This window comes from Cucurbita maxima, unplaced genomic scaffold, assembly GCF_002738345.1.
Source record: "Cucurbita maxima cultivar Rimu unplaced genomic scaffold, Cmax_1.0 Cma_Scf00023, whole genome shotgun sequence".
NCBI classification, from domain to species: Eukaryota; Viridiplantae; Streptophyta; class Magnoliopsida; order Cucurbitales; family Cucurbitaceae; genus Cucurbita; species Cucurbita maxima.
The window spans coordinates 2,475,986-2,492,467 of record NW_019272039.1 but is presented as its reverse complement, the minus strand read 5'-3'; the positions used below and the strand labels follow the sequence as shown (position 1 = coordinate 2,492,467).

The window sequence follows — 16,482 nt, the reverse complement described above, 5'->3', positions numbered from 1 at the left end:
GTTTTTTTTTTTTTTTTTTTTTTTTGGTATTATAAATATAAAGTATGCAAATTGAAATATAATAATCTAAAAAAATTAAAGAGTATAAGTCAATTATTAATTAACTAAAATTACTTTTTTTTAATTGAAATAATATTTATTACTTAAAAAGTGTTGAGAATCTCAATTCTTATCAAAATATTTTTTTATAAATTATGTTCCAAAATAAATAATAATAATAAAATAAAAAAGTCTTAGATGAAAGAGAAATCAAAGTTAATAATTATTTTCACCAATCAGCATCCAATGTTGAACTCTTCAATAGAAATATCTTTTTTTTTATAATAATAAATAAATAAAATAATTAAATTATTTTCCACGTTATAATTATGTACATCACTTTACCTCTGTATTTTGTCAAAGCTTTTCATCTTTTTGTCTCCTTCAAACATTTACAATTTGTATATTATTTTAAATATAGGTATAAATATTATTTCTTATAACTAATATTTGTAACTTAATTAATTTCAACACTAAATGTGTAACTGTCTAACCCCACTGTTAGCTGATATTGTCATTTTTTTGTCTTTCTCTTTCGGACTTATCCACAAAATTTTTAAAATGGGTATATTGTCTTCTTTGATCATTTCCTTTCGAACTTCCCCACAAAGTTTTTAAAACACATATAGAGGTTTCAACACCTTCCTAATAAATGTTTTATTTATCTCTCCAACTGATATGAGACCTCATAATACACCCTCTTGGAGCCCTAGCGTCCTCGCTGGTACACCACTTAGGACTTGGCTATGATAACATTTATAACAGCCAAATTCCATCGCTAGTAGGTATTATTTTCTCTAGCTCATTATTAGCCTCACGGTTTTAACAACTCATATCTATGTATTTTGTAGCAGCTTTAGGTTACCACTAGTAGATATTATCCGTTTTAGCCAATTACATGAACCTCACGATTTTAAGACGCATCTACCAAGGAAAAGTTTCCACACTCTTATAAAAAAAAATTTATTCCTCTCTCGAACCGATGTGAGATCTCATATTACACTTCAAATAAATCATAGTTTTAGAATTATTTTGAAATGTTTGGAAGATGCTCGAATTTAAATTTTATTGTTATTTTTTTAATAAAAGAAAATTGGTCTAATTTTTAGAATGTTGCCATATAAAATTCATAATGGAATTTAATTTGAATTAAGAGTGAGTTGGTGCTCACTTCTAAGGCACCTAGATTAAAAAAATAATAATAAATAATAATAAAACGGAAAATTGGTGAAATATTATTATGGGCTTTAGGCCCAAACTGAAAGTTGGATTGACAAATCGGAATTATTTGAATTGGGCTGAATCCCATCTGTAATTTTTCGGCCCAATAAAATCCCAAGCAACGGCTAGTTTAATATGGCTCAGTAAATTCGTCGCCCATCTCCGTCTACGCATTCTAATTTAAATCTGGAAAAGCTTCTTTGAACGGCTACTTGAAAAACAAACTCTCTCTCTCATCTTTTCATCATTTCTAACTTGCTTCTTCCTGTTCATCACAATAGCCAGAAAATTCCAACGGTTCTAGCGCTGAATCTAAATCCAGCGCCAGATATTTTATTATGTCTGGTACGTTGCTCTGTTTCTTGTTTGGCTTTTGAGAATTTGGAATGTTGCGGTTCCTAGCTTCTTCGCTGTTCTATGCAATTAAACTTGAAAAATGGCTTTTCATGTGATTTTTCTTTTTTGTATGTTGTCTTTGTTTGCTCGTTAATCGGATTTTCTGGGTTCGACTATGTTAAAAAAAAAAAAAAAAAAGTAGATTGGATCTGGTTTTCTTTTTGGATATTTTCTGTTCCTCGGGAAATGAAGATTTTGAAAACATTCTTTTGTAATTTGTAATCTGAGTTGATTTTGCGCGAATATACTCGATATTAATTCGTCTAGGTTAGTGATGAGGAACAGGATTGGGTCATCGCATTTTCTGGTTAAACTAGGGATGTGTTTGTTCATAATTCATTAATTTCCTGGGAGGAATTTTATAAATGCCCTAGTTTTCTGGAATGTATTCCCCAAATTATGTACGTCTTTTCTTAGTGTTTTTAGAATCCCGGAGATATCTTTTCAATTGACATTGCCTGTCAGAGCTTTTGATAGACTAGTATGGTATCGGATCGGATTATTTATTGAACGCAGCATTTGTTCGCTACCGAGTAAATTGGTCGTGAAAAAAACAGAAAGAAAATCCACAAAACTGAATCTGTTAGGTAATATTCAAGCAACCATCCGGATTTCATTTTTCTGTTCGTTTTATCTGAATCTGAGGTTTAATTAATCATAGAAGATACATTCAAAACCTACTTGCGTTTTGTTCATTAGGGTTTCCTAAGATAGTTGTATTAGTCTCTGGAGTTTCAAAAGAAATTCCAATGCTCCGAGTGAATGCGAATGCCCTGTCCGCATTTGTTCTAATATTCACTCTTTTCTATTCTTGTTCCTTTGCACATTTCAGATTTAGAACTAAGGAATATGGAAGGGATTCTTGAAGAACTGGATGAAGCAAAAGCTGATATAGAGAAGCTTAGAGCAGAATGTAAGATGAAGGGAGAGTTATCTGAGCATTTGAAAAGAGTTAATAGCGAGCAGTTTGCAAAGTTACAGGAGGCGAATTTGAAAATTGAGAAGCTAGCTGAAGAGGTAAATGAAAAGGCGGAAGAATTATCCAAGGAGAAGAAACGTTTGGAGGAAGTTGAACGGAGTTGGGTTGAAAGAGAGTCTGCTGTAAAGCATCTTGGTTCTGTGAATGATAAGCTTCGAGCTGATGCCAACGAGAAATTTGAAAACTTGAACGAAGAAATGGGAAGGCTGCTATCGGCTTTGGATGGCACGAATGAGAAATGCATGCTTCAAGAACAGAAGATATGTGAATATGGAGAAGAAATTCGAGGCCTCAAAGAGAATCTCTTGCTTTGGCAAAGAAAGTGTTCAGAAGCTGAAGAACGACTGGTACAGAATGAAGGGGGAGAAAGAGACGATATACTAATTGATTTAAGCAATGAAATTACAGAGCTTAAAGATCAGTTGAAATGGAAGACAGAGCAATTTAAACATCTGGAAGAGGCACATGAGAAGGTTCGAGATCAATTCAAGGCGAACAAAAAAGAGTGGGAGCTGGAAAAAGGTACACTGCTTGATGAGATCTCTTCCCTGCAGACAAGGCTAGATTCTCAAATGTTAATCTCAAAAGATCTTAATAGCAAGTTAGAAATGTGCCACCAATCCCTTGCTCACGAAGAGAGTCGACGAAAATATTTACAGATTCAAGTTACTGATTTTGAAACACGGTTTGATAATGTTCTTGATGAGTGTGAACGTGCAAAAACGCAGCTGGATGAGATGACTGCTCAGAGGAATAAAGAAATAGCTACTTTAAGAAGTTCATTAGGAACAAAAGATTCATTTCTCAAGGAACGTGAATATCAAACACGAAAGCTGGAGGAAGAAAATCAGGAGTTGCGGATAGCCATTAAAGAACTCCAAGAGGATCAAATTCAAGTAGATGGGTGTTCACCTTCTTTCAGAGCATTGCAAAAGAAGATGCAAAGCTTGGAAACTGCCCATGGTGAATGTACTGCAAATCTAAGGGCTAAAGAAGTTGAATGGACGTCTCAAATGGAAGAAGTTTTGAGTAACTTGAACGATTACAAATCTGAGCTATGCAGAAAAGAAGCAGCAATAAAGGATCTTGAAGCAACGTTGGAAAGTCATCATTCTTCAGCATTGCAGTTGAAGTTACAAAATGATGAGTTTTCTGCCATGGTACTTGTATTAAATCAGGGAATATCGGAGGCTCAAGTTAAGCTGGCGAAAGAAGTGGCTGAAGTTTACATGCATGACAAGGATAGAGAAGAGAAAATATGTTTATTGATGAAGCAGGTGGAGGTGCAGAATGCGGCTTTGGCAAAGGCCAACAAAGACATTGAAGAGGAACGTGACAAGGTGGCGTCTTTAATGATTAGAGTAGAATCCTTGGATCTTTTTGAGGAACAGCTTCAGCTAATGCAGAAAGAAATAGATAGCTACAAGGAAATGCTCGAGGAATCAGCTAGGTGTCAGCTTTACTTAGAGGAGCAATATCTGCAAATGAAACATGATGCAGAAGAAAAACTTGAAGTTTGCAATGCCTTGGGCAAGGCAAATGCTGAACTTGCTGAAAAAGAATCTATTTATGTTCGAGTTCAATCAATGGAGCTAATTGAGGAGCAGTACAAATTAAAGCTGCTAGAGCTTGATCAGGCTATGGAAATACTTGAAGAATCGTCTAGGGATTATCTTCTACTGGAAGAACAAGTGTTGCAAATAGAATGTGATGCAATGGATAAACTTCAGGAAGCATGTAATACCTTGGAAGAAGCAAATGCCGAACTGGATGATAAGATATGTGAAGGAAATCAAATTGAATTTGAAGTGCATATGTGGAGATCTGTAGCTGATCAATTACAAGTTGATCTTGAGGAAAATCATAGCATACGAAGAAAGTTGGAAGCCTCGCTTCTTGAAGAAATCCATCAAGGAGAGAACGTTAAGCAAGAGAAAGATAGCCTTATTCAAAAGTTAAATGAGAAAGACAAGAGGATTGAAAACCTCGAGCAGCAAGTTATGCTGCTAGAGCAAGGGCTTGAGATACTAGAACTGGAGGCCACTGCTTTGTCAGGAGCGGAATCAGCTTCCCTTGAATCGATGAGGGATAGCTTTCTTCAGACTATAAGAGAGAAGGATGAGATGTTAGAGCAACTCCAAAATGAAGTTGAGTGTCTGGAGCAAGATTCACTGAGACGAGAACTTGAAGTAGCATTGCTATCTCATCTTGGTGCTGAGAGTATGTTTGAGCTTGAGAAGGAGAAACTAATCCAGATGGTAGAAAAGAAAAACCAAAGAATAGATAAACTCATGCAGCTAGTGCATTCACTGGAGCAGCAATTCAACAGCTCTTTGATATCTTTTTCATCAGAGATTAATGAAAAGCAAGCAGAAATTGATATCGTCCACCAGGCATGGGAGAAGATTAATGCTGCTGAATCTTTGGCTGTTCGTGAAACTGAAGAGAAGAAACTGATGATTGTGGAACTTGAGGATAATGTTCGCGTTATACAGCAGAAGCTGGAGCTGCAGGAAGCATCATTGAGTCATGCAAGAGATAAAGCAATGAAGATTGAAGCAGATTTGGAAGCAAAAGAGACTGAAATGAAGAAACTGACTGATGAATTGAAGACAAAGCTAAGATATTCAGATGTATTAATCGATGAGCTTAGGAGTGAGAAAGGTAATTTGATGGAAGACGTGATGAAGTTGTCTTCAGAAAAGGAAAACTTGGTGGGTATCATTGGGGGCTTAGGCAATAATATCGGCCAGTTTTCGAATTCAGACAGAGAATTGATGGTCCTTCTGGAGAAGATAATGCTGCTCCTCCCTTGTGCTAATGAATGTCAAAGCATTGAGCTGAAAGAGAACGTGAATTCTCCTTCAATGAAAAGATCTGAAGTCTCGGCTGATGCAAGATCGCCCTTTAGAGAGCTCAACTGTTAGCCGCGCCTGCTGACTGCAACCAGTAGCTAACAACTCCTTCGGTCAGTACAATTCTTTTGCCTCAAAATCGCTTTGATCTGTACAAATTCTCTGTATAAGCACCAACCGTCTTTAATTTAACGTAGTATGGGATCCTACTGTTTTGTACGAACAAGTGATTAGAACAGGCTCAACTTTATTTGTACTTAAAGAGCTAGTGTTCAAATTTGTTTCAAGGTTTCTATCCCCCTGTAACTCTTCTTACATGTTCCATTATTTGCTTATTAGTGGACCATAGATTCGTTGTTCTTTTCTGTCTCTTTTCCTTCCCCATTGGATAAGAAAATAACTCTCATCCATCTTTTGAGACGAACCAAACAAAAATCTGTACCGAAGATTATGTAATTTGTATAAACAATTCTTTATACAGGAGTAACTCATTACATTGAGATAATTTGTCGATAATCGAAGATAATAGCATACTACACATCTTTACAAAACTAAGATAGTTCCTCGCCCTGGATTTTAGAAACATCATATGATCAGGATGACAGAAGAGGAACTTCAGATTGATAATACCATATATAAGGAAGGACCGCTACTACAAATAGGTATTACACCGTTAAGCGTGGTCTGTTTTAGTGATAGAAAGTGGAATAAGAACATCATTTCAATTGTGGCAAACACAATCAGGAGCTGGATATGTGTATATTGACTGCTTTGGCTTTCTCAACCTTATATGTCCTAGTCTGTTTTTGTGGCCTTCAACAATAGCCTGCTGAAAGTCCGACCAAATGATGCTTTTGTTCATGAAAAGCTGTCCCGACAATGCCATGTTTGGTCGTATGGTCTTCAAGTTCTTGTACGTGCGATGACCCACCTGTTAAATATCGAGAACGAGTAGAAGAATGATCATCGTTTTAATAGATACATAACTTGCAGGAAGTGTTAGTATAAAATGCACAGATTTTGTTCAGAAAGATTTGACAAAATATGAATCAACTAGAATTTAACTCACCATTGCATTATGCATATTTCCAGGAGAAGCCGAGATAAAAATGTCACTGTGCAGGCTTACATAGTAATCAACCGCAGCTAGCAAAGAAGCCTTTCCTTTGATTTGGGCTAGTTCACTTCCAGAAGTGAGACTCTTCTTGTCTTCCATTAATGGAAAAAGACTCCGCAAAGTCGAAATCCTAGCTTCCCCACCATATACCTGAAAAACCATGTTGTTTTGCACTTTAGAGTTGCAAGTAATGGAAGTAATTTCACTTTCAAACCAAAGATAAGCAAGCTTAGTTGGTTTATTTGTATACAGAGAAGGAAACTACCTTGTGGGAGGCCAGATATAGACGGGTATTGTTGTCAAAACCCGAAGCAGCCAACAGCAGACCAATCTCTTCAGGTGTTAATGGGCAACGCCCCTGACTCCGCAACTCCTCGTCCGTGAACTGAGAGTTAAGGACCCTTCCCTGCCAGAGCACTTGACGATATTTGGCTAAAGCAAGTTTTTCAGCTTTTCCCCCGCCAAAATCACAGGCTGAATGAGCTGCCATGTCCTTCAGGGCAAACATACAGAAATCAACCGCTATGAAACTTTAAACGGACACACTGTGGAAATCTCTCCCTAGCATACACGTTAAAACATTGAGGGGAAGTCCAAAGAGGGTGGTTATACCTTGTCGAATCGAAGGTGTAGAACAACAAACTTCAATGGACCTTGATCATTTGCAACAGTGGTCATACTTGGGTGGTTAGCCTCCTTTGCTCCACTCTTATTTGAAGGATACCGCAGCCGACCGATGAGAGCGTCTCCTAGTGCTCGGATATGAGGAACAAAAAATAATGCTTGAAAGTTGACCTTACAGCGCAGCCTTTGTATCTCATCAGGCAAGTTCTCAAACGTTAGACGGTGTGAAAAGGGTGCAATGGCAGCGATACCGTAGCTGAATCATTAATACAAAAAAACTAATGTAAAACCAATATATAACAAATTTCAACCATGCCATAGCTGAATAATTGATTTGGAAAAAAAACATAAAACAAATACACATGCTCCTACAAGATCAGAACAGATATACTTCGGTACCAACCTCTGTAGTACCGGTAAGACATTCTCAAGATACCAGTTGGCTGAGGCATGAACAGGAGCTGTTTTGACTCGAGTAGCCCGAATGGCTGTAGCATAATATTCCCTAGTACTCCAAGAAAATTCAGCTGGCAGTTCTTTAACTATAGAAATATCATCCTTCAACACATTAATAAAGTGGTCTACATCAAATATATCCATGAAAGAACTGCAGATACCAAAAAACAAAGGATAAGTGAAAAAAAAAAAAAATCTCGTGATAACTTTTTCGTATATAATATCACGAAGAGCGAAGTTTCTAAGTACCTTGAATCTTTCCAGACAGGATTAGTCTCAAGGTAGGGAATCACAAGGGTTGCATTTAGAAGTTTTGCAACAGCTACTGCATCACATATCTGCATGTGGATCAAGTATGTGTTTTAAACTTGAAAATGATATCATCAACAAAATGAACTCGCACACGCTTAATGAACATGCACATACTCCCATTCTTTGTTGGTTCAGCCCTCCATCAAGAAACACCTGGATATATCCTTCACTCTTCCATGGTACTGCTGCAGGACATAAACCAGACATGAAAAAGATCAGTAATTCAGCAAGTAATATGTTTTAATAATAAAATATCATTTTGGTCGTTTGGATTTCATTCAAATTTAGTTCTTGTACTTTCAAATGTCCAAATTTAGTTACAATCATTTTAAAAAATTGGTAAAAAATTAACTTCAAACGAATAGTAGAAGATAAACTAAATTTGGGTATTTGAAAGTACGAGTACTAATCCAGAATCAAGCTCAATACATCAATGATCATGGGAAGTTTCTAAGATCTACAACTCAGACTTACAGGAAGCTTTTGAAGCAACACAAGGCTTCCATCCTTCATCAGCCAAAGGAGCCCATAAATCAGACTGATCCAGTTTTGGCTGTCATAGAAATAGAATTTAACAATATGAGAGTCTCATTCATAAAAGAACATAGTTGGAGACTAAAGCAACTTTAATAATATGATCAATCAACTTTTACCCACACTTCGGCGTTGTAAAGCACTCTTCAGCAGACGCGAATGCCTGGGCTTTGGAGTGTTCCATTCCTACAAGAGATTACCCAATTAAATCATCAATTATTGCCTTAAGAACTCATAAACAGCCCCAAGTGTAGTGCATAATCCACCCACTAGTCAACACTGGGGAAAAGTTGAACAAATAGAGATTAAAACTAACCATTCCTTTTTACATCCAAACCATGCTAATCAGGTTAGGTTCAACCAGAGTTAACTTATACTGGCCTAATGGAGTACCATTCACCTAAAACTAAACTAATTATGAACCAAACATTCATACCCACATACTATAAATGAAGAAGGCCACTGAAATTTGCCTTTACAGTTCCAAAAAGAAAAATGTTTCTCTTTACGGAAACCCTTCAAAAATCAAAACATCAAGTAAATAATTTCACAAACAAGACTCAGAAGATCAAATGTTCAAGCCCTTCAAGCAAACAAAACGGAAAAAGAAAATGAACAGAGTGGCAAAGATATACCGAGAACGTGGAAGGAGAAGCATTCCCCAAAGGGCTAAACAAACCCGGTAGAAAAACGGGAAAAAGCAGCACAAAAACACCAGCAAGAGCTCCAGCTCTGTTGGACTGAAAATTGAGTCCCATAACCAAAACCATCAACAAAACTCGAAATCACCACAGATCTTGGAGATGAGCGAAAACGCAAACCCAAGCAGAAATGGGTTGAAATGAAGGAGATGAGAGGTTTGATTGAAATGGAAATGGGTTATAAGAGAATGAGAGGGATTAGTAGGGCAGATGAGAGTAAAAGCATCTGATTCACACACATGGACATCTGTACAGCCCGCAGACGAATTGATTGGAGAGAAGGAGGGTCGTTTTCAAAGAGGGTCCAAGCGGATAATCGGTGGGTAAGGCGAATTAAAGATTGTCGCACACCTTAATCAGAGAATCACGTAGTGAATTATAGATTTGACTCATTGCTACCTCTGCCTCTGCTTGATGGTCCACTTCATTGGATTCATCTATATCGCTACTATGAGCACCGACAATCGGCTTTCGACAATGACTGCAATTATTGAAACAGTTCCACTCCGATTTGTGTAACCTCTTCTCTTCTTCTACGATCACGAGCAATGTGATTGGATCTTCACGCTACACAAATCAAACTTTTGCAAATTATTTTATGCAGCAGAGTTTGAAAATTGAAGCATTGCAAATTCTTCAACAAAGAGGATATCCAGGGAAATGGACTTAGAATAATCTAGTTGTGTTCGAGTAGATTTTAAAGACTGACGCAATATATTATTACTCAACAAAATAATAGAATGAGAAAAAAATTGGGATTAAAGGTTCTTAATCTTCATTATATTCACAACATTTCACCACCTTTAAATAGGATACAAGATACTAAATAATATCTACCAATAAAATATAAATTAACTAAATCTTGATAATAAAATAAAATATACTATTATTCAAATTTAATATCTAAAATATATTTCATAACTAATATATTTTCAAGATATTAAATGATTACGAATATCATATATTCCATAACTAATTCAAACTCGAAATAAGTTGAACTAAATTCTGATAAAGACAATGTAGATTGTCTTTTGAATTCGGATGATGGAAAGTTTCAATAGCTTTAAACACGGGTTTACAGAGCTCCCTACGTAGGAACTAAGAAAAGACTCATATGGAGATTTGGTAACTATTATTATGAACGTGAATGAGTGGGCCATTTTGGTTGTTCCCATCTTAATGTTTATGCCATAAAAATCTTATTTTTCTTCTCTAGTCCTTATTTATTAATCTATTGGCACGACTAAATTTAGGGAATTATTATACCATATTAGACGAACTCAACTCTCTATAATAGTATGATATTGTCCACTTTGAACATATACTCTCATGACTTTACTTTGGGTTTCCTCAAAAGACTTCATATTAGGAGAGAGTATTTATTGATTCTAAACCCATAATCATCCCCTAAATTAAAGGACGTGGGACTTTGGTCATCCGACCTATGTTATTTTTAATATGTATTTTGTGTGTTAAGATGTGCATGACTCAACTCCTTTAAGATAGGTAATCTCGATCAAAAGGTTAAATTTTTTTGAATCGCAAATACCACATATTATTGAACTTTATCTATCTATATATATATTTTGGAGGTGATATAGTATAATTTTTAAGAAAAACAAAAGTAAGTTTATAACATATTTTGTTAAAAAAATATATTTATATTCTTCTAAAATTTGTAATATTATTGCTCTTTTACCTGTATAAAGTTTTAATGAATTTTTAAGAATAGTTTTGAAATGTTTATAAGAGGTAAGTTTTTTGATATGGGAAGCACCCAAGAAATTCTAAGCGCATAATTAGAAAAGTTTGATATTTCCCATTTATAATAATTAATTATTACAAGGACGTGAATTTGTAATCAATGGCAAAGAAAAGAAATGGCTTTGGATCAAAGCAAATATTTGGTGATGATGTTCCAAATATCATCAAAGCTTTATGTTTACTTTTTCTTTTACTATAAAAAAAAATAGTATTGAGTTAAATTTCGCTAAAAAGAAATTAAGAGTTAAATCAATAAATGTAGGAGTGAAAACTCAATCATTAATATTTGAAATGCTATTTGGGATGTTAGTGTACTATCCACTAAAGTTGGATGGAAAGGTTAGGTCCTTTTGTGAAAAACAAAATTCAAAGAGCTAAACTTGGACCCTAACTCGTTTAAAATTCGTATTACTATAATGGAGATAGCAATATTATCGCACTAAGCCGTTCAAAAGTACAGGCAACTGTCATTGATTCAAACTAAAATTACGAGTCTGCTTTACAAAACAAGGGCAACATGTCACCAGCAACACTCGATCATTACAAGCATCCATTAAATCCTTACCCCCAGAACATTACAAGTGGTTCACCTACACACCAAGGCTTCATCAAGCCCAGTTGCTGACTAACTTGATTCGCTAAAACGGTGCACACTGAATTCTGGAAAATGCAACCTCATGCATTGGTTGATTAAGATTTAGATGGGTTTATATTACTCAACTAACCCGTATATAATTATGTTTATGAACTGCCTTTTGCTAGCTACAGTGACTGTTCATCTTCCTGTTCTATCACCATTACCCGGAATATGCCAGCCTGCATCCACGGGTTAAATAATGACCACTCAATCACCTAAAACTTGACCAGTCTAATGAACACATTACTAGAAAATAATTTAAATCAATTTTAAGACATTGAGAATGAAGTTACCCTAGCTTCAGAGATGTGTCTGAGCTTTCCAGATCTTGAGCCGGGCCATTGGAGTTGGTGACACAAGCTTCAGTGACTGAGTTCGAGGACTGGCCATCTTCCACGACCACAATCTCGGGCTCTACGCCGAAGTGCCTCACGCCATCCATTTTCTCTGCCTGCACATCACCGGCTGTAAGTCGCAAAAGAGCTAAAAATGATACAATTTACAATGCTGCGAAAAGGAATTTTCTTACTTGTTTTTTCAGTCGCTTATTCTCTTCCACCAGCTCGGCCGACTGCTTGCACATAAAACCTCGAGCTTAGCTTCACTTTATTTAATTATAATAAATTAAAATTCTCATGCATACATACTGGAAATGAACGGTTTATTATAAAATTATTTTAAAAATAGCTAACATTTATGATTATGGTTTAAATTAAATACGCGACATTATCAAGTATTATAGGAAGGTTGCAATAGATTCTACTAATATGGGTCCTTTGCCCAATAGCCTTATTATTGGAAGATGGTACTTGACCTTTCTTTGAAGATCAGTGATCTCCTTCATGATCTTTTCGCCCTGGGACACAAACGAAACTGTACGTTAGAAGAAAAGGGGATTTTATTATGAACTGTGAAGAAAAGGAAAATACCTTTTTCTCCATTACACGGCTCAATCCAAACTCCAGTGACTTCTCTAGCTGCTGCAGTTCATCAGTATTCAACGTTTGCAGCTCTTCGCCCCTCATTTGCCTAAATTATCAACATGTTTAATCGTGTTTGTGTATGTGCTTGGATTTATCTAGCAGTGTGTTCGTGTAATAGAAAATTTCGCCTGAAGAGACCGTTATTATCTGACTACCACTTACACATTATAAAAAAAAAGAATTTGCAATTTCCCTTGTACATTTAAGGATTACGAAAGTTCAACTTCTTCTCTTTTTCATCAAGTGAGTGACTTGTTTTTAATTCTTGAACTTTTAATCTCATCCATTAAAACCCTTGAACTTGTACAAGGGTTGTAATTAATGCCTCAAAACTAATTTGAAAATTGCCCGTGAAACAGTTTATAAATCATATAAAATATATTCAACTAACAAAACACGTAAAAAAACTCTCTAAATCTAATCAAGAAAATACTCGAACCAAACCAGAAAATCAAACAAATAAAAGAGCCCAAACCTAATCACAAACGTAACCCTAACTACAAAACCAAGCATACAAAGTATGTTCAAATTGTAACACGCAATTGAGTTTGGAGTTTAAAAATGACTTTGCTAATCTAAGTGGGTAAACTAACCATAAGATCAACCAACACGAGTATAGCTCAACATCTAATCCTTCTCTTGAAGTATGAGGTTCATAACATTACATCTAAATATGTAGTACAAAAACAAATAATAAACAAACAACTTCTCGTCTAAAAAAGTAGATACCTTAGCTGATGAGTTTTCTCTGCAATTTCCTTGTTTAATCGAGTGTAATTGCTGTTTTCAACGAGCTGAAACCGTGACAGTGTAAACAATATTTCAGCAAACGAGAGGAAGGGAGCCATCATTGGGTTATAAACATCCAAGTCCCCAAGTTAAAAATATAATCAACTCGCATCTCTCCTTTTGAATATTGATTTAAGTGCATTTACTAAGAACAAAATCTGTATTATTTTACCATTTTACACAAAAAAATAACCACCAGCAAAATATAAACCTTTGATCCTTCTTTCTAGCATTGCTTTCGGTCTTTTGATATAAATTTCAGAATCATCATCTCAAATTCGAACACGGTTATTAAATTTAAAAAATATGGGGGGAGAGGATAAAAGAGTTCCAAAGAAAAAAAATGTACTAGATGGATAGAACTAACGGCTATTAGTTTAACAGAATATAAGGTAGACTAGAGTAGTAGAAAAACAAATTTCTACAGTTCAGTGCTGCTTGCTTTAGAAACTAAATTTAAATATGTTTCTATTTTTTTAGAAAATAAAAAATCAATGAAAGAAAAAAAAAAAAAAAAAAAGCTTTCACGATGATTTGTGGTCTTCAAGAAAATAAGGTCGTTTCCGGTTTTAAAATGCCAAAACTATGAGCGATGTTATTCGGCGTCCAGTCCATACAATAATATTGATTTTATCGTTAGATAATAGTTATAAAAGTGAATATTGATGAAAGACATGCCATTTAAATCCCTAGAGCGAAAGAAAACGCCAAACCTGTAGTTCAAGGGATGGTCGTTCCAATTTCTGGAGGTTCTTAGAGTGCAAGTTATGTCTTTCTATAATTCCCTTCATACTACAGAAAGTCAGATACAGATAACAATCAGTGAATCCACATAAACAGCTAGAGATAAGCTCAAAGAGCCAGGAAGAGATTAAAGTAAGAAAAAATCAATGATAATGAATTCATGTTTATCACTACAGTCTATATGATTAGAGACAATATTAATCAACATAAACAGCTAGAGTTGAGTATAATAGACCGCAGCAAGTTATTATTGAGTGGCTAGCAAGTTCTGTCACCTGACAGCCCAAGCTTAAAAGTAGTAGATAGTTCTTTTTGAGTTTTTCGCCTAAATCTAAATCTGTTACGGAGAGTTTCACGCAATTAAAGAATATTTCTTTCTCCTGTCCGATGTGAGATCTCACATTTTAATCCAGTCTTTTCTGTTGGTTTAGAACAAATTTTATGAGACACTGCTTTACAAGAGTGCTCTATTTCCTTCATCGAGTTGATGAATATTTTCTTCTTCATTTTTCCGTTAGATTGTTGTAAGCCAATACATACGATCTTATCAACACTTTGCTTCTCATTTCTGTCACGGTTCGTTCTCGCCATTTTTAGTATCACTTTACTTTGAACATGGAATCAGAGGAGTTCAGAAAACGCAGGAAAACTCAGAAATCGTAAAAGGCCGATTGAAGTTTAGGTTTCTGCAATAAAAGAGAGGAGCGGAGTGAAACCTTGAGCTGGAGTACTCAAACAGCTTCCCGGTGGTGGAGAAGATAATGAGGGCAACATCAGCGTCGCATAAAACGGATAGCTCTTTGGCTTTCTTAAAAAGTCCCCTCCGGCGCTTAGAGAAGGTGACCTGCCTCGCCGTCGCGTTATCGATCTTCCTGATCTGGATTTTCTCCTTCGCCATTCTAATCTACTCAAACTCTAAATAGCCTTGTTTCTGAGAGGAAAACACTGAGAAAAGGAAGAGAGAAAAAGAAATAGTTACAGATAAAACAGTTCGTTCCACTTAGAGAAATTTCCATTTCGTGATAACGAGCAGTACGAACCTGAATTAACCAGTGAACAGTCGAATGATTCGAGCCAGAATTGGAAAATACTAAAAGAGGGAATTCGTTCAACAATCGCAGTTGCAGAGAAGGAAGAGCGACATTTTTGCCATATTTGGACAAGAATAGGTGTTCAAGCACGTAAGAACGAGGAAGAAAGTGTTCACGTCGCAGATCCAAAAGGAGAAGGGTCTGAAAGAAGTGGGAAAAAGAAAAAATCGTTGCAGAATCAAAATGCGTGAAAGATGTTTGGAAGTGAAACGAAAATGAACGCAGAATTTAAAGCTTAAACTTACCGGTTAGGGTTGGTTTTTCAGAAAGATGGAAAGCCACCAATGAGCAGCGGAAAGAGAATGAGGGCACACGAGAAGTAAATGAAAGTCTCCATTTCTGGAGAATCACGGTTTCTGCTCGTCAGCTAAACTTTGCCGTAAAAGGTTGGAATGAGACTGTAACATACCAATTAAATACCATTTTTTCTTTCTTTCTAATTATTGTGTATCTAAATAAATAATAATAATAATAAAATTTAAATAATTTTATATCGTATTTATCATTTTCTCTCTTATTTAGATATTGGAGTCCACCAACATATTTGTCGTCTCTATCATGAAAATAAATAAAGACAGGAATGTTTTCTGATCGGTTCACACTCTTATCTTCTTAATAGAAATTTTATGTGTCGTCCGTGAAGTAACTGTGAATAAGTCATTATTGTTTTCTATCTTCAATATTTCCTTGCTATATAAATGCTAATAAAGTATGGGACCACTTTAAATTACAATAATAATAATAATAGACTTCCAACCAACCGAAAATAATCAAATTGAAATCCAAAAACATTAATTGGATTAAATTAGCATTAAATAATTAGGTATTATAGTATGCTTTTTATACAACATTACTCAAAGATAGTTATTTCAAGTATAACTTAATGGATAGAATAATACATATTATATTAGAGGTCGACTCGGTATGATATCAATATGGGACTTTCATCATCCAACACCTCCTCTCAAACAAAGTAGGCTACGCCTCCCCTTAATTGAGACTCGACTCATTTTTCTTTTTTAGTCTTACTCATTTTTTACTATGCCTTCAATGGCTCGACTCCTTTACAAAGTTTGACATTTGAGGATTCATCAATTTATTGACACAACTAAGTTTAAGACATGACTCTGATACTATGTTAGAAATTACGACTCTCCTGACTTTGCTTTATGTTTTCTAAAAAGTCTTACACTAATAGAGATAATATTATTTGATTATAAAACTATTTAAAATAAATATG

The 16,482-nt window shown here is 35.3% G+C and overlaps 3 protein-coding genes across 4 annotated transcripts; 1 reads left to right on the top strand and 2 right to left on the bottom strand.

Annotated features, from left to right (window-relative positions):
* Positions 1-1,461: 1,461 nt before the first annotated feature.
* On the top strand, positions 1,462-5,988 carry LOC111497436 (uncharacterized protein At4g38062-like). Its single transcript, XM_023148217.1, has 2 exons — positions 1,462-1,605; positions 2,489-5,988. The coding sequence occupies exons 1-2, from the start codon at positions 1,599-1,601 to the stop codon at positions 5,560-5,562; spliced, it is 3,081 nt and encodes a 1,026-aa protein (XP_023003985.1). The 5' UTR covers positions 1,462-1,598; the 3' UTR covers positions 5,563-5,988.
* On the bottom strand, positions 5,947-9,496 carry LOC111497437 (O-fucosyltransferase 39-like). 2 transcript variants are annotated; one of them, XM_023148220.1, is made up of 10 exons: positions 9,169-9,496; positions 8,657-8,719; positions 8,474-8,552; positions 8,114-8,181; positions 7,937-8,025; positions 7,635-7,838; positions 7,220-7,487; positions 6,873-7,100; positions 6,560-6,757; positions 5,947-6,421 (listed from the first exon to the last, which is right to left on the bottom strand). In XM_023148220.1, the coding sequence occupies exons 1-10, from the start codon at positions 9,301-9,303 to the stop codon at positions 6,212-6,214; spliced, it is 1,542 nt and encodes a 513-aa protein (XP_023003988.1). In that variant the 5' UTR covers positions 9,304-9,496; the 3' UTR covers positions 5,947-6,211. The 2 variants fall into 2 exon arrangements, with proteins under 2 accessions (XP_023003988.1, XP_023003987.1); XM_023148219.1 differs by having other exon boundaries at positions 8,114-8,184; positions 9,169-9,493.
* Positions 9,497-11,444: 1,948 nt separating this feature from the next.
* Positions 11,445-15,673, bottom strand: LOC111497438 (MADS-box protein JOINTLESS-like). Its single transcript, XM_023148221.1, has 10 exons — positions 15,488-15,673; positions 15,192-15,383; positions 14,868-15,096; positions 14,121-14,199; positions 13,348-13,412; positions 12,565-12,664; positions 12,450-12,491; positions 12,165-12,206; positions 11,929-12,086; positions 11,445-11,814 (listed from the first exon to the last, which is right to left on the bottom strand). Exons 3-10 carry the CDS (start codon positions 15,047-15,049, stop codon positions 11,796-11,798), a joined length of 687 nt encoding a protein of 228 aa, XP_023003989.1. The 5' UTR covers positions 15,050-15,096; positions 15,192-15,383; positions 15,488-15,673; the 3' UTR covers positions 11,445-11,795.
* Between the last annotated feature and the right edge of the window lie 809 nt (positions 15,674-16,482).